Raw genomic sequence first — 22,468 nt, 5'->3', positions numbered from 1 at the left:
AATACTGAGAAATTGTGATTTATTAATCCGATTTTCGTTAATATCGCAGCGATAATTTTTTATGGTTTTTGACTCTAAACATAATAAATGGCTCTCATTATTTCGCGATTGATGCTCTTTAATCAGGGTTGAAAAGAGCGGAAAGTAAACCAGACGATGAGCAAAAAAATAACTGATCATAATTATAATGATAAGTACTAATTTATTGGATTTTCCACCTTATTAAAAATTTGGCCCCTTAAAGACGAAGTTTCTGAGCACATCAATCGATTCTTGAGGGTCGAATTAGGTAAAATAGATATTTTTCCAACAAAAAGTGCAGCGCGACGTTCGTAGCTTAAATTGAACTTTTTTCCCGCCAAAACAATATGAACGTATAGGTGAGAAATGCGCATGCGTCAGAGCTGGCTGCTAGCAGCTGACGTGACGCCTCTCCTCGGCCACACCAGCTCTGACGCATGCGCAGTTCTCACTCATAATGTTTTGGCGGGAAAAAGGTTCTACTTGTGCTACGCACTTCGCGCTTGGACTTTTTGGTCGGAAAAATATCCACTTTAAATAATTCGACCCTCAAGAATCGATTGGTGTGCTCAGAAACTTCGTCAAAGACAGTCTATCGCATGCCTTTCCAGAAAATACATTTTTACCAGTTTATCTAGAAAATATCAATATTTAGTTATAAACGATGAATTAAATTTATAATTAGTTAACAAGGAAATTAATGAGCGGGATAAGGATAAAGAGTAAATTTCAATTTATTTTAGAAAGATTAAAAAGGAATTCTTTGCACATCCTTGACGCAACTTTGACATAATCCGATTGTCGCCAATTTGAACTCTGGCGTAAAGACTAAAGACGGTTTGAGAGTTTACCAATTAGACGTCGGCAACTTTTCGCCACCATTAACGCACAGACGTGACGATCCAGCATAAAGCGGCGAGACATAATTAATTATCCCTGCAATTGCGTATGAATGAGTGTGACGGGCGGGCGCGTCTGGCGCGTGCTCCGCTCTCCAGGGAGCGAGCAAACGGGCGGGCGGACGAGCCAGAGAGAGAGAGAGAAATATTGCTTGCTCTGTTTCGCGAGCAAACATTTGAATACTTCAAGCGAAAAGACGCCGTGGGAGTGAGTCTCTTTATTCGACTGCATTAGCTTAAGTGAAATATAATTGTTTCGCGCTGCGTGGCAGGCAGTCTTCAAGAAAGGCGCACTATCAAATGGGAGCAGAGAAACAGAGCTACATGAAAGATGGATCATTCCAAATGGATGCCCGTTGGAAATTGTGGAAGACATTTCATTTTATTTAACAGAAATAGAGTATTTGAATGAAATTCCTAATCATGGACAAAACTATTTAATTTTCCAATTTTGGGCAGTCCTCATATTTAGTGAAGAATACACAGTGGCAGGATTGAGTCTCATATAGCAGCGGAAGTGCCTTAAAATTAAATTTATTACAAAAGTATACGGTGGCGCCATCTGTTGGTGGCTTCGAACACTAAGTGTTTATGCAACTGGTGAATTTGTAATAATTTTAAAAAGCATAAATAAGGGATTTCTCAATAATTCTTTAGTTTTTTGGAGATCATTTTAAAAAAACTAGTTTTGTGTAGTTGCATTGAAACTAAAATTGCCCGACTGACCTTGAGAATTCTGCAGACGTTGGGGTAACTGGTCCTGGTCTCTGTGCGGTCGAAGAACTCGAGCAGCCGCGGGATGCGCATCAGTCTGTTGATCCGCACAATCACCGGGCAGGGCACATGGGGGCCGGCGCCGCAAGGCCGGAACGGCGTCGGACTGCCGGCGACCTGGTTGCCGCTGAGAAGGTCACTTGAGTTTGAGGCGGCGGCCGCATCGCCCGACGACGGCCCCACGGCCGACCGCAGCAGCACCACGTACAACAGGTCGGTCGGCAGCACGCTCACCGTGTCCATCTGGCGCGCACAAAAGACCGCTTTAATTAGTCATCTTGTTCACTGAGGTGAGCGAATAAAAAGGTCAGACACGGCCTCCTCAAAGGCAGCAGAACACAGAGGGATTAGGATTAACATTTCAATGCGAATTGACCTTTCCCTCTGAAAAGGAGTCGCCATGCACACTGTTAATTAGAAGCTAATTATTCTTCAGGTGGATCTCGTTGGACCGCGAGTAAATTTTAATCAAGTTATTTTTCAGCAGCGGGGTCCAGATGTCCAGATTCGTGCGACGCGCAGTTATGGCGTCCGGTGGAAAAAACGGTCTCGTGAAAATGCGCGAAGAGAGGCAAGTTTTTGTCAATATTGTGACATAATTTGCATTACTCTTAACTAATTGTGTATTTTGGATCGTAAAAACAAACTCTTGACACTCGTACGGCAATCCAAATAGAGCTTTTTGTTTCCCACATTCAGACGCCATCTTGGATCTGCGCAGTGCGAACCAATTTTATCGCAAATCTGGACTCCGCTGTTTTTTAATTCTTTTCTATAGACTTTTAGGATTTTTAGTCGATCGAACTATTTTTTCCAAAGCTTTTTAAACGGAAAGTGACAGTATGTAAAAGTAAACTTAAAAATGGCGTCTTTAAATCAACCAGGATCAGAAAGAAACCAATCGGCCAAAATGCAGACAACAATGAACGATTTGATTTAATTTCCAAGCTGACATTTTTTCGCTCTTAGGACAAAATTTACAACATTAAAAAATTCGTCTCTCCATTTGATTTTCCGTACTCGCAGGAGTTGAACAATCTGAAAATACTTATTTTATAATTCATGCTTAGTCTAGAGAATAAATTTGGCAAAGCACCCCAATTTTCGTTACAAAGAGTACTATTAATTTCCTCATAAATTCATCCTGGACAATTTATGTTTTTGAAAATGACCATTTTAGCTAAAAACACCAAATAATCATTTTGCAAATTATTTTAATCAAACGGTTTTAACCTAAAATTAAAATAATCTAATAAATTGTTAATTAATTTGGTGTGAATGAGTTTGGAAATCACCTAAACGATTAAGGAATATAAAAATTTGCTTGTGGTGTTAAAGACAACGGCAAAAGAACCCAATAATCTCATTGGTTTTTAATAATTTGCAATTTTTAATCACGATTAAAATGTTTTTAGCGCAGGAAAATTATCGCAACAAATATTTTGGCAGAAAAATCCTATATTTAAAAGCAAATTTATCTGTTCATTTCGTTTTTTGGAGCCGACTGTGGCATGCTTAGTGCATTTTGGATTTTTAATTTTTGACGAATTATTATACTAATTATTTCTATTCTATCTCAAGAAATAGGGCGATCAGAATATGCTGAAACTGGTCGATTTTGATTAAAGTACTCCTAAATCAACGAGGATAAAGTCTTATATTCATTTACCTCTAAAGAAATTGACAAATTAATTACAACGACGTCTGATTGTGAATTTACAGCCCTTCTAAAAAAAACATATTGCTTTTTCTCAATTTACAATGTTTAAAGAAAAATCTGTGGCATATTGACGCACGATGAAGTACTCACCTTGAATCTGAACGACTGGAAATAGTTTTTTCTGAGGAGGCGCGTGTCTCTGACCATGAGTCCCTGCTCGAGGTATCCTGCAACACAGCACAAAGAGCGAGGCTCGTTTTACTTTGCTGACATAAAGTGATAGCATTTTTTTTTCTTTTCTCCAAGGTGGGGGGTGGAGCGATCCGAGGCATATAAAATGCGCGTGGAGCATCACCCTTGCCCGGGGCGATTTCTCATCCACTCACTCAATCACGGCGCGAGCAGAGCGAGAGAGCGAGAAGAGGTCCCATGGCAGCGATACACACAATCAATCGATAGACCCGACGGGAGGCCGCTGCTGTTTGACAAGATGCACGCTGAGAGGATTATTAGGCAGTCAGCCCCGCCGTCGGGGGTGAACCACCCGCCCGTTGCTCTCCGCCGCCTGCCTAATTATTCTCCGCCCAAATCTGCCTTAATCTACCCTGCCGGATCTCGCTCGCAACGACGTTTCCGCCATTGTGTCATCTCACGGTCCAGCAATCCGTCTTTCGCGCGTAATAATAGACTGACGAGTGAGAGCAACACCACCAGCACCGTAGGGTTGCGAATTTAAGACTGTTTTTTCTCTTTTCATTTTCAGTAGATACACTAAATACTGTCTGAGACCATTTTTTTTAGTCCGAAACCGTTTTGAATCTGAAAAAATGGTCTAAATCGCTTTTGAGTTAGAGAGAATTAAAAAGTTTTTTTTTCTTTTTCTAGAAAATTTATTTTATTTTTTTATCCTAGTTCAGGTATGTATCAGAAATTTAATAATAATTCAGGTTGTTATTTTTGTATCCAGATTTTTTTTAATAATAGTTTTACTAAATTCAGCTAGGAAAAATGAATTTTAAATTCCAGCCCAGTTTTTCCTAACAAAACATTGCAGTTTTTAATTAATAAATTTACATGTGAGATTCAGGACTGGTCGCAGAGGCCTATAGATTATCATTATCACTGACACCATAATTTTTTCATTGGGAGAAAGTTGGGGGAGAGACTGCCCTTATGGTATCAAGTATAAAAGAAAGAAAACAACACCTCGGTAAACTGAGATGGACGCAATATGAACAAAATTGACTCTAACTTTTGTCCAAGTTGGGTTATCAACGTGAAACTTTCACGTCCCAAACTTATCTTTCAATTACGACCTCGAACCCGCCGCCATCTCTGTCTTTTTTTTTGGTTAAATGCGGAAAACGGTTTATACACTCTGGGCGCTTTTAACAAGACTTTTTAACAAAAATTATTTGGTAAGCTGGGTTTTTAATAAATTTAAAAGACTTATATAGAAACCAACCTGTTCTAAAAATAAAAAAAAGTCAATTAAATCATTCCCATCTTGGCTTATTCTTCATTTCAAGCACAAGAGAATAGGGACTCAAATCACAATTTTCTTGTTGCATCGTATTTTAATCCTGCCTCATTTTGACTATGGCGATATTGTGTGTTGTAATCTCAGTACCTGTCAATTAAATAAGCTACAAATACTGCAGTATAATGTAATTCGTTATATTCATAATGTTAAACGTGGCCAAAAACTGTCTGATCTCTATAAAAAATGTCAAATATTAAATGTAGTCGATAGGAGAAATCTGCACGTGTTAGTGCAGACACACAAAATTCTGTATACAAAAATTGTCCGCCTTATCTGTGCCATTTAGCAACCAAAATGTACGATGTAAATCTTTTTGGCAGGACAAGAGCGCATCAAATGAAACTACTGGCCCCATTTGTAAGTGTCGAAGTGCCCGAAAACTGTTTTCAAGTGCAGAGCTACCGCCTCTGGAAGAATCTTCCGCCGAATTTGTGTCTCAACGGAAACCAAAGTGCATTCAAGGAATTTTTAAAAGAACATTACCTCAAGAAATATTGAATCACCTCTCTTTTAAACAATTATGTTCAAACTGATATTATTTTGTCTGGATATAAAATAGCCCTGCAGAACCATAATAAAGATTACTTTGAAACTATTTTATCTAGTTGATAGAATTTGAAATGGATATACAAAAAACTTTTAACAATTTAAAGGCAAAATGATTCAGATGCTGCTGTTAAGCGAAATGCTTTTTCATACCAAGAAAAATTGTTATTCAAGTAATCAAAATTGAAAATAGTGAATTAATTTAAATAAAACCTTATTGCTCTTTTGAAAACTACAACCCTAGTAAAAGAATATTGCAACTCCCTAAAAATCAAAATCTTTGGCAAGAAGATTGCGAGGAAAAAGGGTTAAAACCGTTCATTTATAACCTACTTATAAAATAATATTCCGTCTTTTCTCCGTCTAAAATTCCCAACCCTTAGCAAATCCCTTTTAAGTGTCTGCTTTTCAGCCGCAATTAGCCTCAACTGCCTTGCAATTCATGGCTGGCGGCGGCGGCGGCGAGAGGAAAAGAATGCGGCGAGGCGCTTCCTTCAATGGGGATGTAAGAAACTTTAGCCCTTCTGTGTCCTGCTGCAAAGAGGCGCGCGCGCGCGCTCGATATTGCGTGGGCCAGACGCAAAATACATATTGCGCTCGGACGGCCAAACAAAAGACAAAACGCTGGCGGCGCTCTCGCTTTTCTATTTATCTTGGCAGCGAAGAGACTTTTCCGATATATCACGTTTCACACACTCGGATATCTGGAGCACTCTTGAGCACACAAAAAAGGTCAGAGAGTGCAGCAGCGAAAATACCTTTTCCTCGGAAAACTCGAATGTGCGAAATTTCCGAGCCGTTAATTAGGTTTGTGAGTGTGTGCGTGGACGCCAGCTCTGCAGGTTCAAAGCGGCCGATGCAATTTTCGCACGACTGCCAATTCTCGTCGGAGGCCGGTCTCTGTGTGTGCGTGGCGAGAGAGAAATTATATATCCGCAGCCCCGACACATGGGCAAAATCGCAGAGGACAGTCGGCCAGAAAGGCAGGCAGGGGATCGATTTCCATCATGTTTGCAGAGTGACCAACTCGACGTTTATCTCGCATTTGCACGAGCTAATGTTTCAATGTGCGTGTAAACCGATCACTCTGAACGGGGAAATTGGTATTGAAGGGGATTACTGCAGCAGCCCGGAATTCCTTGTGGATTGAGGTTTTCAGGCCACAATTGACCCGAGCAGCTTTATCTATATATTTTTTTAGAAAAGTTACCGAAAAGTTTTAGCTTGCTTGTCCAAATGTCAAGCAAGCACCGTCTCCCTACTTGAAATCTTATATATTATTTACAAAAATAAACAAAAGGTTTCCCTGAAAAGTTGCATACACAGTTGAATAGATCTTGACGAGATGAATCGAAACTTAACATGTAAATACAGTCAAACGGTGTAAAATTTAGTGACCAGTTGCATAAACCCTTAGTTATTGAAGCCGCCAACAGATGGCGCAACCACAGACATTCTTAAAATTTTTGTTTTAATCGGGTTTGAGGCATTTTTGCTGCGATTTCAGACTCAATTTAGCTACTGTGCATTCTTCAATTAATTTGCTATTTTTTGACGTGCTGAAAACCAAAATCGGTTCAGCCATTCGCTGTAGAAACGTTGGAAAAGATTTTTTATTTCAAAAAATAGTTTTTCTCGATTCTACGGCGATTGGCTGAACCGATTTTGGTTTTCAGCACGTCAAAAATTAGCCAATTAATTGAAGAATGCACAGTAGCTAGATTGAGTCTGAAATCGCAGCGGAAGTGCCTTAAAATCGAAAGTCTACGGTGGCGCCATCTTTTGGCGGCTTCGAACACGTAGGGTTTATGCAACTGGTGAACTATGCAAAATTAAAATTTTTGACTTAAGCTATTAAAGAAGTCCCATTTCTCGTTAAATTAAATCAATCGAATGCTATCTGAGGAGCTGAAAATTCTGGTTGCTTTTACCACAGCAAAATTTTAACAAAATTCCATGTAAAATTATTTTTCATAAATTAAATTAAAAAAATCTGAAATGTGGGGTGAATTCCAATTCGATTCTGTATTTTTTATTCAATTAAAAGCTATTTCATGCTCTTTTTTATATTAAATTAAAATTACACAGAAATAAAAGTAATAATTAAAAAAATACGAGTTAAATCATGTCCTGAATTGCAGCTTGGTCTAGGAAAAGGATGAGAGGAGGTGAATTAGTAAAGTTCCTCTTTGAGCCGATGTGCGAGGCTTCTCTCGTTGCTTAAACTTTGGCGCTTGCTTGGGGCGAGCAGTGAAGCACGCCCCGGCGCTCACTTACTCAGCAAGACCATTTTGGACGCTACTCGATTTCAAATTGCCAGCACACGTAGCCGAGATTATGATATTAGCTCCGGGAACTTTCAAGCTATACTGATTCTGATTCACCGTGAAATTATCCTTTGAAATAAAGGAGGTGAGACCAGAAGGAAATTAAACGTAGTATTTTACAGTGAGATGAAAAATACAATAATACTATTTTTTTAATAGCAATCTAGTGGTTCTGGAGAGCCAAAAATTGTCAATGGTTTGAATTATTGTGATTTTGCATTTTGTTTAACAGCTGAAAGATGGCATGAAAAATGTCAATTCAGTTTTCACAGGGCAACAATTGAAAATTATTTGAATTCTTGGATGCAAGAAGCAGTTGATCGATAAACAATTTGTTCAACAATTTGCAACAATCAAAAAAGGACCTTGCTACAGCAAAATTTCAAATTTTTTCCTAAATTTCCAGCGCTTGACCACATTTTTGTAGCTGATTTCGATATTCCTCTCGTCGAGATTTATCCAATAGCGTATGAAACCTTTTAGGGAAATATTTTGTTGTGAAATAAAATAGGATTTCAAGTGAGGAGACAGTCCTCACCATTTTAAAAGCATGCTAACTTTGCAGCCACTTAATTTTATCTAAAATTAACAGTGCTACTTATAGGTCAGTTTTGGCTTCTAGGAGCTCATGCATCGGCAACAAGGATTTTCCAGGATTTTGCGGTATCAATCCTCTTTAAAAGTGCAGAACCCGATTCAAAGGGGAGAGTCCAACCGATTTTTGTCATTATTTATGAATGTAAAACAATTTCAGTTTTGGTGTTTGATTAAAGTCTTCTGTAAATAATTCTACTAACAAAATTCCTCATTAGAATTCATTGATCTTCGTTATTACAACTCCTTTTCCTCCAAAGAAAATAGATAATATCTTGGGAATTTTCCAAAGATCGTTTACGGTCGATTTTCAGTCGCATTTTGTTTTAAATATTTATGAAATTTAATCCAACTGTTTCGTTCTACCAGAGGAGAAGCGCAAGGCAATAACGCGACGCCCGTATGCAATTCATTACATCTGTCAGCGTGTGCGGGTAGTTATTCTCCCGAAAATGATGGATTTTCGTGCGTCATACATATAAAATACGATTTGCGCTTTCCGCGGTCGGTCGATATCAAAGGGCGCACACGTATCTTGGGCTGCACAATGGACCCGGCGCGGCTTGAAGGCAGCAATCATACGAAGGAAATGCTTTGCATTAACAATATCTGCTGAAACGGGCATTGAAATGGCACAAATAGCAGCAAATGAAATAAAAAGAGGGAAGGGACTCGACGGATCTTCTCAGAAAGCCCAAACAGAGGGGAGCTCTAATGATGTTGCTGCTCGTCAGCAGCTCAGGCACTGATGTTTTCTTTTCAGCACTGCTTTTCCACGCCGGATCAAACTGAAAAGGCCGGGCGTTCGCATTTAATAAAAATGCTGCTGCTGTCGGGAAAATCCCCAGCAGCGCTAATGACGCCTCGATAAACATAAAAAAGCATATTGTGTGCCGCTTTGATAACGGAATTTTGCAAAGTAGACCTCTTCTTTCGCCACGTTTTGGAGTTGGGGTTGGAGCGTCACTCGCAATTTATCGCAGCAATAAATTTTATTTTTTGACAAAGGATGCAAAGCTGGCGGAGTGTACGTGTGCATAAATCAAAACAGAATTTTAAACGTGTACAGGAATCTGGTACAGCTTAAAAGCGAGCTGTTGCGCTTAAAGCGGTGCAACATGGCTCCACTCACGCTTGGATTTTTGCTACTGGCTTTCTCGGCTCAAAGTGAGGAAAACCCGAACTGACAAGAGCAGAAATCCTGAAGACTATGCTTTCGATTGGTGGCGGGAAAGAAGTCTCGAACGTATAACGACATACCCTTTGTGAACAACCTTGTACAATTTCGTGATTGAACGGGCTCGACCTAGACTGGGAGTCTCCAGCTACTCAGACTGACAAGGTGCGCACCAGCGCATTTTGCCATCGATTTCCCCCTCATTTGCTGATTAATTCGATTCCAGGCCAATTTTGTGTTGCTCATCAAAGCACTCCGAAAAAAGTTCGCACCGGCAGGACTCATTTTGAGTGCCAACCCGTCCATCATATCCGCTGGCTACGATGTACCATCGCTCGCTGCGTGATTATTATTTTATACTCATGTCATTAAATTCGATTTGTTAAAACTTTCATGGCTCTTGGGAAAGCAAAACCGGTCATAATTCCCCTCTGAACGGGACTTCCAACGATCCTTACACCAAAAGTTTGAGCTAAAATTTTTATCAATCAATGGTGAAAAGCATAAAACCAGAGAATTATAAATTTAGTTATTTTTATACACTTTTTTTAAGAAAGTTTGGAACGCAACCCAAGCAGTGCCCTACGCATATCTCTCCAATCAGTGGGTCGGATACGAAAATGTCTTGTCGATCAGAATCAAGGTAACACGATTAAAAAAAACAAGAAAAATATTTTGACTTGTGATTTGTTGGGCCAGTACGCACGTGACCAGGGGCTCGGTGGCGTGATGGTTTGGGCCATTGAGACGGACGACTTCCGCAACTTTTGTGGCGGCGGAAATTTCCCGCTTTTGACAAATCTGAAGTCCAACTTCACTGCTTGAGCAATATGCGCACTCACCGAATATTGATTTGGAACATTCGTCTTTCTATTTCATTGGTGCAATAAAATTCATTTTCTTTTTGGCAAGTGAAGCTTTTTCTTGTAAAGCAGATTAAATGAATCAGATACGTTAGGCTCTGCTGTCGGTTGCAATCAAATGCGTAACCAGAAAAAGCGAAGGCAAAATGGGATTGGACTGTTAAGCTTTTGAGAGATTGCATTTACGGCTTTTAAAAAAATCGTTCAACTCGCGGCGGTTCATTTTGCAAAGTAGGCCGCTTCTTTTGCCACGTTTTGGAGCGTCACTCAATTTATCGTTGCCCTAAATTTTATGTTTTGACAAAGGATGCAAGCTGGAAGTGTGCGCCTAAATCGAAATAAATTTTAAACTCAGCAAACTGGCACATGTACAGCTCAAAAGCGAGCTAATACTGTTGAGCGCAAAGCGGTGCAAAATGGCTCCAATTGTGCTCGGATTTTTGCTACTGGCTTTCTCGACTCCTACGCTAACCCAAAGTGAGGAAAACCTGAACTGACGAGAGCAGAAAACAATTGGAAAGAACGTTTCAGAGAAAATCGTGTGCTACTTCAGCAGTTGGGCCGTGTACCGCACCGGCAATGGCCACTTCGACACGAGCTTCGTGGACCCGAAACTGTGCACGCATCTCATTTACGCGTTCATCAGCGCCTACCCGAATGGAAGCGTCAAGATTCTCGACCCGTCGAACGACATTAAAAAGAGTAAGTAGAAGCTTTTCTCTCGGATTGTACTATTAATATCCCCGAGAAAGATAAAAATTTAAGAGGCTATTTTCTAAAATTTCAGTATCTTGAAAAATATTTTTTTAAATAGCAAAGAGTAGATGAACACAAATTTCTGCAAACCACGGCTGTTTTATAGCAACTCATGCCGATAAAATGGTTGAAAATTTAACTATTGCTTTAATATTAAAGAAGAAAAATTAAAAATAATCCATTTTCATCGCTAATTTTAATTGAATATTTTTCATATTCGAAAAGATGGCTATTCAAAATTCAACAATTTGCGTTTGAGCAACCCGACCCTGAAGACTATGGTTTCGATTGGTGGCTGGATCTCAGGTTCGAAAATATTCTCCGACATTTGCAACAACTCAACTTTGCGGGCGAAGTTTGTGACCAACCTGTACAATTTTTTGGTTCAGCACAAATTCAACGGGCTTGACCTGGACTGGGAGTATCCAGTTCTAAATGGCGGAATTGCTGCTGATAAGGTGCGCACGAGCGTATTTTGCCATTGATTTCCCTCTCATTTGCTGATTAATATACAATTCCAGACTAATTATGTGTCGCTGATCAAAGAACTGCGAGCCAAGTTCGCACCGGCAGGACTCATTTTGAGTGCCGCCGTGTCTGCCTCCGTGTCCGCCACCTCCACTTCCTACGATGTACCAGCACTCTCTGCGTGATTATTATTATTATATAAACAATGTCTCTTACGATTTGTATTTAACTTCATCTCAATAGGAACCTTGATTTTATTAACCTAATGATCTACGACTTTCATGGCTTTTGGGATGGAAAAACCGGTCATAATTCCCCTCTGTACGGGGCTTCCAGCCATAATTTATACGCGGTGAGATTTCCAAAATCAAAATTTAAAAAAATGTTTGAGCTAAAGTAAAATTATCTTTTTTTTTTAAGAAATATAACAAAAAATTATTATTTTTGACAAAACAGGACGCCGCTGTTAAAAACTGGATCAAGTTGGGTGCGAATAAAACCAAGCTGGTCCTTGGAATCCCACTTTACGGAAGGTCATTCACTTTGTCTAACATTGCGGACACACAAATGGGAGCAGCAACAAGCGGTGCTGGCACTGCAGGAAGTTGGTCCCAGGAAGCTGGTCTCCTCATGTATAGCGAGGCAAGTGTCCTCCTTTCCCACGGCACAGTTTACAACCCAAAGTTTTATGAAAATGCGTAGTTTACGAAATAAAACTGAAATTTCATCTTTCAAAATCAAAGAAAATATGTTAGGGTTGCACTCGAGATTTCTTGAAGAATATTTTGACAATTAGTTTTTTCCAATATGTACTATTTAAAATTTTTATTATCCTGTGAGAGTGGTATTATTTCATTAACCCGCTCTGCTCACATTTTATAAATTAATTTTCTACTCGCATACAACGTTGAAGTAAAAAAAATAATTGTAAAATAGATTCGCCTGATTACATTGAGTAAAAAAACAATTAGTAAAAATTTAGTGTCTATATATTAATTATTTTGTCTGAAATCCACTAAAAAATTCCCTTAGAATCTCATATTTAATCTGCACTGCAGATATGTACGAGTCAGAAGAGCGAATCCGACTGGAACGTTGTTTGGGACGCAACCCAAGCAGTGCCCTACGCACATCGCAACAATCAGTGGGTCGGATACGAAAATGTCATTTCGATCGGAATCAAGGTAACACGATTAACAAAAAATAAGAAAAATATTTTGACTGTGATTTGTAGGGCCAGTACGCACGTGACCAGGGGCTGGGTGGCGTGATGGTTTGGGCCATTGATATGGACGACTTCCGCGACCTTTGTGGCGACGGAAAGTATCCGCTTTTGACAAATCTGAAGACCAACTTCACCGCTCGAGAACGTCCCACTAAATATTGATTTATCTATTTCGTTGATGGAATAAAATTCATTTTCTTTTTGGCAAATGACTGAAGCTTTTTCTTGTAAGGCAGATTAAATGAATCAGATAAAGTAGGCTCTGCTGTCGGTTGCAATCAAATGCGTCTAGCTCACTCAGCGCGTAACCAGAAAGCGAAGGCTACCGCTGTTAAGCTTCTGAGAGATTGCGTTTACGGCTTGTAAAAAAATCGTTTAACTCGTGTGGGTTCATCGCAAGCAGAGTGGAAATTGATGGTTGGTGCCCTATATCGTGTATTTGCCTGAAAAAGACTTCCGCACATAATAGAGAGAATTGTTCCACGAGAGTAATCTAAACTTATAACTCCATCCAAGTTTAATGATTTTATTTAGAGTGTTTGTTTAAATATATTTTAAGCTATTAAATCATAAATGCAATAAAAATGCAACCAAATGTTAAAGAAAAATCCCATTAGCAGTGGAAAATCCCTGGAGGGCTGATATTTCATTTAATTCGAGCTGAACCAGATCAGACAAGAGAATGGGCTTTCCATAATTTATCTTGCCTTGTCCACTCTGTCTGCTAACTAATGAGCTACGGAAACAGTCGATATAATGGCCAACTATGTCAAAAAGGATGCAGAAGATGATGAATGCCACACGTCAAACAGAGAGCGAAACACAGGAAATTGGCAGAATATAAAAGCAGTGGGCAGAGGAGCCAATAAAACCTCCATCTATACAATGGCGAAGCTTGCGCTGTTCGGCTTCATGTTACTGGCCCTCTCGACTCCGACTCTGGCCCAAAGTGAGAAGAGCCAAATTGATTAGAAACAAGCAACGAAACTCTCGTCTTTCAGGGAAAATCGTGTGCTACATCAGCAGCTGGTCCGTTTATCGCCCAGGCAACGGTTTCTTCAATACGAGCTTCGTGGACCCATATCTTTGCACGCATCTCATTTACGCCTTCATCGGCGCCCATCCGAATGGCAGTGTCAAGATTATCGACAAATCTGCTGACATTTCACAGAGTGAGAAAATAATAAAATAATTTTCGGAATAAATTTGCCTGTTTTTAAAGACGGCTTCACGAAAATCAACAAACTTCGCGAGATTAACCCTAGTCTGGTGACAATGGTTTCGTTGGGAGGCTGGAACGAAGGTTCCACCACCTTTTCCACCATTTGCAACGACACATCGGTGCGGACGACGTTCGTGAATAATCTCTATGAATTCGTGGTCGAGTACAAATTCAAGGGACTCGACCTAGACTGGGAGTACCCGGCTCAGAGGGGTGGCATTCCCGCTGACAAGGTTCGTTGGGAGACACTTTTACTTGCTTTTAATTTTGCGCCGATTAATTGGATTCCAGGCTAATTATGTGTCGCTGATCAAAGAACTGCGAGCCAAGTTCGCGCCGGCAGGGCTCCTTTTGAGTGCCGCCGTGTCTGCCTCGGCGTCCGCCACCTCCACTTCCTACGATGTACCGGCACTCTCCGCGTGATTACTTTCAGATCTAATCTAAGTGTCAAGCCTTTTTATAAAATGTCATCTCTGCGCAGTAACCTGGATTTCATCAATCTAATGACTTATGTTTTCCACGCGGCAAGGGAAGGGAAAACTGGCCAAAACTCTCCTCTGTACGCGTCGTCTATCGACACGGATAAAAGATATAACACTGTGAGAAATATAATCTGGATTGTTATGAAAAAACTGCTTATGCTGATATTTACATAGAATGCTACCGTGCAAAACTGGATCAAGTCGGGTGCAGATCCGACCAAACTCATCCTTGGAATTCCATTGTACGGACAAACGTACACCTTGTCAAGCTCGTCAAGCACGGAATTGGGTGCGACGGTTAAAGGACCCGGCACTCCAGGTCCTTGGTCCCGCCAAGCAGGTGTTTTCATGTATAGCGAGGTATTTATCATGATTTTAGTAGTACTTCAATTTCTTTTGGAAATTTAAGAGAGTGAACTCATAAAATTAAATAAAATCCAGATGTATCATATTTTCCAGCGGGGGCCAGATGTGCGATAAAATTGGATCGCACTGCGCAGATCCAAGATGGCGTCTGAATGTGGGAACCAAAAAGCTCTCTTTGGATTGCCGTACGAGTGTCAAGAGTTTGTTTTTACGATCCAAAAGACACAATTAGTTCCAGTAATGCAAATTATACGTCAAAATATTGACGAAAACTTGCTTCTTTTCGCGCGCATTTTCACGTGACCGTTTTTTCCCGCCATACTCCACCGGACGCCATATCTGCGCGTCGCACGAATCTGGTCCCCGCTGGTATTTTCATTTGCACACTGCACACGGCAATAAAATTTATAATTATCAGGTGAATTTTCAAATAACTACTATATAATATTTTAAATGTTATGCAAGATCTGCTCCTCCATGAAGAACCAGTCGGATTGGACCGAAGTTTGGGACGAGGAGCAGGCGGTGCCTTACGCATATCGCAGTGATCAGTGGGTTGGATACGACAATATGAAGTCAATCGGAATGAAGGTATATTAAAATGAGATATCAGCAACTGCGAGTCACTGACGCGAAATGTTCAACAGAGCAAGTACGCGCTGGACCAAGGCCTCGGCGGAGTGTTGGTTTGGTCCCTCGACATGGACGACTTTCGAAACCTTTGTGGCGCTGGAAAGTTTCCACTTGTGACGGCTATCAAAGCAAACTTAGTTGTTTGAGAAAAACGATTCTACTCACGTTAAAAATAAAACTTCAGAATTAAATTTTGTAGTTTCAATTTTATGCAACTCTTATAACACAGCAAATAAATATCTCTGCTTGACATTTATTTTGAATTTGGTTAAAAAGCATCAATCGAAAAATAGCTAGTAAATTTGCATCCTTCTTCATTTAATAACAGTTAGACAGGAGAAAAGTTCATAAAAGATAGTTCACTTAACTAATTGTAATTTAAATGAAAATCACAAAAACCAATACCGCTCATTTTAAAGTTCAAAATATTAATTTTATTACGAATCAGCAGAGCAACTACACTCCACTCATTTTAAAAGTTGGCAACAGATCGGGTAGCAGCAGGGTTCGCACGAATTTTTCGTTCCGACGTTTATTCCATAGCTGGTTTTTCCGGCATTGAAGCCCTGCGAAAATGTCTGGTTTTTCCAGACGATGATTTTTTTTACCCACGATCATGGAAAAATATAAAAGGTGCAATCGATAGCTTAACAGGGAAAGATTGGTTCTAAAGAATTATTTTTAAGACTGCTTTTTCTGTTAATTTAAGAACACTTTAAGACCCTCAAGAACATAATGTTAATTTTCAAAAGAAAATCGTATCAAAATGATTGCCTATTTTTTTCAAATTAAAAAATTGTTACAATTAATTGAAAAATAATTTTATGTTATATTCTTTAATGCGAAATTATCATATGAAAACGCAATTAATGAGGCTTTACTGTGATTGTCACTGGGAAATTCCGGCGTATGAGTTCTGATGGCTTTTTGAAAAATTGCACTTCTGGCATAATGGGAGCTAATGAGAATGCTCTTCAGAATTTTTCGACGTCCAACGAACATTATCAATCATACATAGGAAACGGAATTTCCACCATACATCTTTTCATATCAAAAGTCTGGCTTTTCATTTATGAGCTCCAAAGGCTAGTAATTAATAATGGCTCATCCTGACAATATGATGCTGATGATGATAAATTATTCCACGTGTCAAACAGAAATCGGAACACGCAGGAAATCGACTAACTATAAAAGTGGGCAGCGGAGTCAAAAACTTACATTTCCACAATGGCCACTTTGGCGTTGTTCAGCCTTTTGTTACTGGCTTTTTCGTCACCAATCCAAGCCCAAAGTGAGAGCAACCAATCAAATTGCCTGAAAAGAACCGAGGAAACTTTGTCTTACAGAGAAAATCGTGTGCTACGTCAGCAGCTGGTCCATTTACCGACCTGGCGATGGTTTCTTTAATTCAAGTTTCGTTGACCCGAATATATGCACGCATCTCATTTACGCCTTCATCAGCGCACATCCGAATGGGAGCATCATGATTCGCGATCCAAATGCCGACATTAGATTAGGTGAGAATACGCCATCTTTTTGTTGAGTTTAGTTTGTTTATTTGATGGAATGCAAAAATAATTTGACCAGATAACTCGTTGAGCTCGCCACGATTATTCCCTATGAGTCTAAAAAATATAATTTATCCTGGTTTAGGGCACCATATGTAACTGTCCTAGTATGTACAGTATGACCACTTATATTTTGAGACTAACTTTGCATGCGCATAACTTTTGAACTATTTATGCGTTTCGCGCCAAATTTGTATCATTCAACTCCCCCTTTATGCTCTTTTACTATAATGGCGCGAAAATCACCTCAGACCCTTAGTAGGTATGCAACATGCACGACAAGCAGAAAATCCTTTCGCTGCTCCGCGCCCAACGCTCGATTCGGGACATTATGGCCCTCACCAAATGCTCCAGGGCAACCGTCTTCCGCATCAAAGCTATTGGTGATACTGCCCCGACCCCAAGGAAGCCCCGAAATGCAAAATCAACGCCCGTCCGCACTCCAGTATTGATGAGGGCCATTCGCATGAAGATTAAACGAAATCCGCTGATTTCCATTAGAAAAATCGTACGCTCGTACGCAGCGGGCCGCGAAACGGTCCGAAAAATAGTGAAAAATGATCTGAAGTACGTGTCGAGGGCCAGGACCAAGAGACATTTGATTACGACCAAACAGAAGGAAGCGAGAGTGGAAAGAAGTAGGAAGCTGCTATCCGATTTGAAGAAAGGCACGAAACGCCGTGTTATTTTGTACTCAGATGAAAAGATGTTCACTGTCGATGCAGTTTCCAATAGCCGAACTGACAGGTATCTGAGCAAGTCACCTGCATCTGAGGTACCAGAAAATATCCGATTTTCGTTCAAAACTAAGCATCCTGCTGGTGTTATGGTCTTTGGACTTGTCGCATCTGATGGCAAGAAGATGAATCCAGTGTTCATAAAACAAGGGCTTAAAGTGAACACTGAGGTCTACTTAGACATTTTGAAAAAGCAAGTTCTGCCTTGGGTGAAGTCAACATATGGGTCGGACACAAAAATCACATTCCAAAAAGATGGTGCGCCGGCCCATACGTCCAAAAAGACTCAAGATTGGCTAAACCAGCACCTGCCGGGCTTCTGGTCCAAGACGATGTGGCCTGCTAGCTCACCAGATCTGAACCCCCTCGACTTTAGTGTTTGGGCAAAAGTCGAGGCGGATGCTTACAAGAAGCCTCACCCCAATATTGAAGCCCTGAAGACCTCCATCAAGAAGGCATGGCGTGCAATGGATGAAGAGTACCTTCAAAGGGTTTCCAGCCGAGTCCGACCCCGTCTGGAGGCCGTGATTGAGAAAAATGGAGCCCATATCGAATAAATGTGTAACCAAACGTGTAATAAAGCTGTGATGTAAATGACGTCCGCCTAACTTAAGTAGTTTTTGTTAAGCAGCCATTTTAAATAAAACATGGAAGAGTCTCAAAATATAAGTGGTCATACTGTATTCTTTTAATTGAAACACTTTTTAAGAATTCCTTGAAACCGTTATCGCATTGTCAGTTAAAATTAGATAGTAATCTCTGCAATTAATATCTTTTTAAAAGAATTATTTATTAGGGGGATTTGCAAAACTGAACAAGTTACGCGAGGCAAATCCGACATTGGTGACAATGGTGTCGGTGGGTGGTTCGGGCACGAGTTCGACCACTTTTTCGAGCATTTGCAATGATGTGACAGTGAGGGCGACATTCGTGAACAATCTCTTTGACTTTGTGGTCAGTTATAAATTCAACGGACTCGACGTGGACTGGGAGTATCCGACTCAGAAGGGCGGAATCCCCGCCGATAAGGTTCGCCACTTTAATTGCCTTTGAAATTTCCAATTAATCATATTCCAGGCTAATTATGTGTCGCTGATCCAAGAACTGCGAGCCAAATTCGGACCGGCAGGACTGCTTTTGAGTGCCGCCGTGTCTTCCTCCGCTTACATCACCTCAAAAGCCTATGATGTACCGCCAATCTCCGCGTGATTATTCCTTAACTAAATAATATCAGATAGAGCTCCTTAACATCTTTTACGCAGGGCCTTGGATTTCATAAATCTAATGACCTACGATTTCCACGGCGTCAGGGATAATAAAACAGGCCAAAATTCTCCTCTGTACGCATCTTCTATTGACGCGGACAAGAGATATAACGCCGTAAGAAATTCTCTAGAATTAAAAATTGCAATGTTCTAAAAAATCAATCGTAGAATGCAGCTGTGCAAAATTGGATCAAGCTAGGCGCAGATCGAACCAAACTCATCCTCGGAGCTCCATTGTACGGGCAAACGTACACCCTGTTGAACCCGTCGAAAACAGAATTAGGTGCGGCAATTAAGGGACCTGGCTCTCCAGGCAAATGGTCCCGACAAGCTGGTGTTTTAATTTATAACGAGGTGTGAATTTTAATTAGCATAAGCATTAATTAATTTATTTAACAAGTGAGCTGAAGTAGAAGATATTTTTTTATAAATAAAACATATTTTTTATAGATTTGCTCATCCATGAAGAGCCAGACGGATTGGACTGAAGTTTGGGACGAGGAGCAGGCAGTGCCGTACGCATATCGCAGTGATCAGTGGGTTGGATACGACAATGTGAAGTCGGTCGGAATCAAGGTATTAAAAAGAGATATCAACTCTGCGAGTTACTGACGCGAAATATTCAACAGAGCAAGTACGCGCTGGACCAAGGCCTCGGCGGAGTGTTGGTTTGGTCCCTCGACATGGACGACTTTCGAAACCTTTGTGGCGCTGGGAAGTTTCCACTTGTGACGGCTCTCAAAGCAAACTTAGTTGTTTGAGAAAAATGACTCTGTCAATGATGTTAATAATGAAAAAGTTTGCTCGTTGTTCTTTTTAAAGTTTAAATTAGAGCTTTTACGTCAAAATTTTAATTAACTGGACATAAATAAAATGGCTGATTCTGTGATTGCGCCTTTTTTCTTTCACGATCAAACGAAATTGCGTCTTGGCGAACAGAACAATCGTAGCAATCAACGGTGGAAGAGATTGCGCTGACTTGAGCGTTTAACGGCTGGAAAGCAATAAAAACCATATAAACCCTAGATTTGTTACAAATCGTGTGGAAATTAATGTTTGTAGAGTCTATCCGGTTTGTTTGAGCTTTTGGAATTCATGGTGCTTAATAAATACGCTTTATTCTGTGTACAGAAAGTTAAAAAAGTCGTGTTTATCGGTTGTCCTAATACGGAAATTAGAATAAATTAAGAAAACAACAGCGGGGGCCAGATTCGTGCGACGCGCAGACATGGCGTCCGGTGGAGTATGGCGCGAAAAAATGGTTACGTGAAAATGCGCGAAAAGAACCAAGTTTTCGTCAATATTGTGACACAATTTGTACTAATTGTGTCTTTTGGATCGTAAAAACAAACTCTTGACACTCGTACGGCAATCCAAAGAGAGCTTTTTGCTTCCCACATTCACACGCCATCTTGGATCTGCGCAGTGGGAACCAATTTTATCGCAAGTTCAACTTTTCTCTTTAAATTAAAAATATATCTTTGTGCAAATATTGCTGAGAAATGAAAAAAAACCGTTGTAAGCAAATTAAATTGTTGTTTAATATTTTATGATCACTTTCAGGACTAAAAGAGATAAAAAAAATCAGAAACGATGTGTGATATATAAGATGCTTAGTCTCAAAAATTGCCTAGCTGAAAAAAGCCGGTTGAGTCCCTCATCAAGTAATTTTCCGCTGGGAAAAGCGAAACTAGCCAACGAGCAGAAAGTTGGCGAGGGCAAAAACAGGCTCTCTCTCTCTTTCTTTCCCCATCCCAAGTCGAGCTTGCCATTTGGCCGGCAAGGCAGGAAAAGCGGTCACGTCAGGGGGCGGGTTGGGGGGTCGCTTTTCTCATATTGACACGGGCTCATTAAGCGCAATGCAAACACGAATTAAGCGAGAGAGCATGTTGACCGAGTGTGTGTCTCACTCTCTCGTGACAGACGACTGTTGGTTTAGCAAACGAGAACGCGCCGGTCGGCCGCAATTAAAGCTGATTACACTCACTCACCCTCGTGGGCGTGCACCACCATGTCGGCCAGGTAGATGGCGTCGCACAGGTAGTCCAGCGCGAACCACAGGTACGGCGTCGCGTTGTCCAGCTCCCAGAAGACGGCGCGCCCCACCACGAACACCATGTTGTACAGCACGGCGATCGTCACCACTATCAACCACTGCGAACAGACACCGAGAAAACATTTTTAGTACCTTTACAAGCAATGCAATAGGAAATAAAGGGTTGTCTTCAGGGTTCCGGAAAACCCGCATTTTACTGGAAAGAAACCACTTAATTTGCGGGTTTTAATGCAATTTTGAGTATTTTTCCGAAACACATGCATTTTTATGGAAGTTAAAAAATAGTATAAATGCCACTGGTTTCACCAAAAGACCCAAAATTTTAATTCTCATCGTGACCTTTTTTGGCTCGAAATACGGCTTTTGCGGAGTTAAATTCGGAAAAATGCGGAAGCTCGCAACACTGATGTTTTTTTTGCGCGAAAACCAGAGGAGCATTTTTACGCATTGCAAAATTGGCGAACCCTGGTTGTCTTTCTGTGAAACATATTAGATTCTGCATAGAAATTCGCGTGGAAAATTAGAATATTAATTTTAATTTAAACTCTTGACTGCACTTCTTGGGTGGCAAAAACTAAGGCAAGCACATGCATCCTTAGGGCTGTGAAAATAAGTTTTTTTTTTGGAAAAATAGTCAACTATAATTTTTAGACTAAATTTGGTTCAAAATAGACGGTTTTTTGAGATATAACAATGAACGCGTTTTTTTGTCTAAAATTTTGCATTTTCCCGATGTTCCTGCCTACACGTTATTATAATTGCCATTTTCTTGACGAGCAGGTATCTCCAAGAGCACGAAAAAAATTAACGATTTGAAACAGACATTGTTTAGCTAAATTATTCGATGGATCGTTTATCCTTTACTGGGAGGTAATTGCAATTAATTAGTCCCTCAATCAACCTTTCAACCATTCCTATCAACAAAAATTGCAGAAGATTGTAAAAAAGATTTAAAAATTAATGATCGCGAATATTTTAAAATGCAATATTATTTAACTTTTTTTCAGTTAAAGTTGCGGGAATCTTGTTGAAGGGGTGGTTAGTGGAAAGGCTGAATGGAAACGGTGACAAAAGAAAGCATCATTTTTATTTCCTATGCATGAAAAATTTTCTTAAAAATTAAAACTGTGGTGGAAATTTCTACTAGCGAAGTAAAATCATGCACATATCTACAGATTTTGAGTCAATTAACCAGTTGCATAAACCCTTAGTGTTCAAAGCCGCCAACAGATGGCGCAACCTTAGACTTTCTTAAAAAATTTTGTTTTAAGCGGTTTTAAGGCATT

General features: G+C 40.2%; 4 protein-coding genes across 4 annotated transcripts in view; 3 read left to right on the top strand and 1 right to left on the bottom strand.

Annotated features, from left to right (window-relative positions):
• Window positions 1–22,468, bottom strand: part of CngA (Cyclic nucleotide-gated ion channel subunit A) — a 74,100-nt gene that overhangs the window by 18,578 nt on the left and 33,054 nt on the right. The window contains exons 6-8 of the mRNA XM_065492097.1: window positions 21,118–21,280; window positions 3,505–3,581; window positions 1,647–1,937 (exon numbers count right to left, since the gene is read on the bottom strand). Of these exons, the coding sequence (XP_065348169.1) occupies window positions 1,647–1,937; window positions 3,505–3,581; window positions 21,118–21,280 (531 nt within the window). The remainder of the gene's footprint in view (window positions 1–1,646; window positions 1,938–3,504; window positions 3,582–21,117; window positions 21,281–22,468) is intronic.
• On the top strand, window positions 9,246–13,274 carry LOC135945095 (chitotriosidase-1-like). The gene is made up of 11 exons (XM_065492507.1): window positions 9,246–9,706; window positions 9,768–10,035; window positions 10,099–10,184; window positions 10,241–10,881; window positions 10,936–11,106; window positions 11,386–11,618; window positions 11,682–11,809; window positions 11,872–11,980; window positions 12,085–12,297; window positions 12,687–12,812; window positions 12,863–13,274. The coding sequence occupies exons 4-11, from the start codon at window positions 10,821–10,823 to the stop codon at window positions 13,013–13,015; spliced, it is 1,194 nt and encodes a 397-aa protein (XP_065348579.1). The 5' UTR covers window positions 9,246–9,706; window positions 9,768–10,035; window positions 10,099–10,184; window positions 10,241–10,820; the 3' UTR covers window positions 13,016–13,274.
• Window positions 13,569–15,722, top strand: LOC135944882 (chitinase-3-like protein 1). The gene is made up of 8 exons (XM_065492100.1): window positions 13,569–13,802; window positions 13,855–14,025; window positions 14,076–14,308; window positions 14,367–14,494; window positions 14,557–14,674; window positions 14,732–14,917; window positions 15,389–15,514; window positions 15,571–15,722. The coding sequence occupies exons 1-8, from the start codon at window positions 13,610–13,612 to the stop codon at window positions 15,700–15,702; spliced, it is 1,287 nt and encodes a 428-aa protein (XP_065348172.1). The 5' UTR covers window positions 13,569–13,609; the 3' UTR covers window positions 15,703–15,722.
• On the top strand, window positions 16,784–20,007 carry LOC135945094 (chitinase-3-like protein 1). Its single transcript, XM_065492506.1, has 8 exons — window positions 16,784–16,847; window positions 16,903–17,073; window positions 18,658–18,890; window positions 18,939–19,066; window positions 19,124–19,241; window positions 19,295–19,480; window positions 19,577–19,702; window positions 19,756–20,007. The coding sequence occupies exons 1-8, from the start codon at window positions 16,784–16,786 to the stop codon at window positions 19,885–19,887; spliced, it is 1,158 nt and encodes a 385-aa protein (XP_065348578.1). The 3' UTR covers window positions 19,888–20,007.

Source organism: Cloeon dipterum, chromosome X (genome assembly GCF_949628265.1).
Source record: "Cloeon dipterum chromosome X, ieCloDipt1.1, whole genome shotgun sequence".
In the NCBI taxonomy this organism is placed as follows: Eukaryota; Metazoa; Arthropoda; class Insecta; order Ephemeroptera; family Baetidae; genus Cloeon; species Cloeon dipterum.
This window is presented reverse-complemented; position numbering and strand designations above follow the sequence as displayed.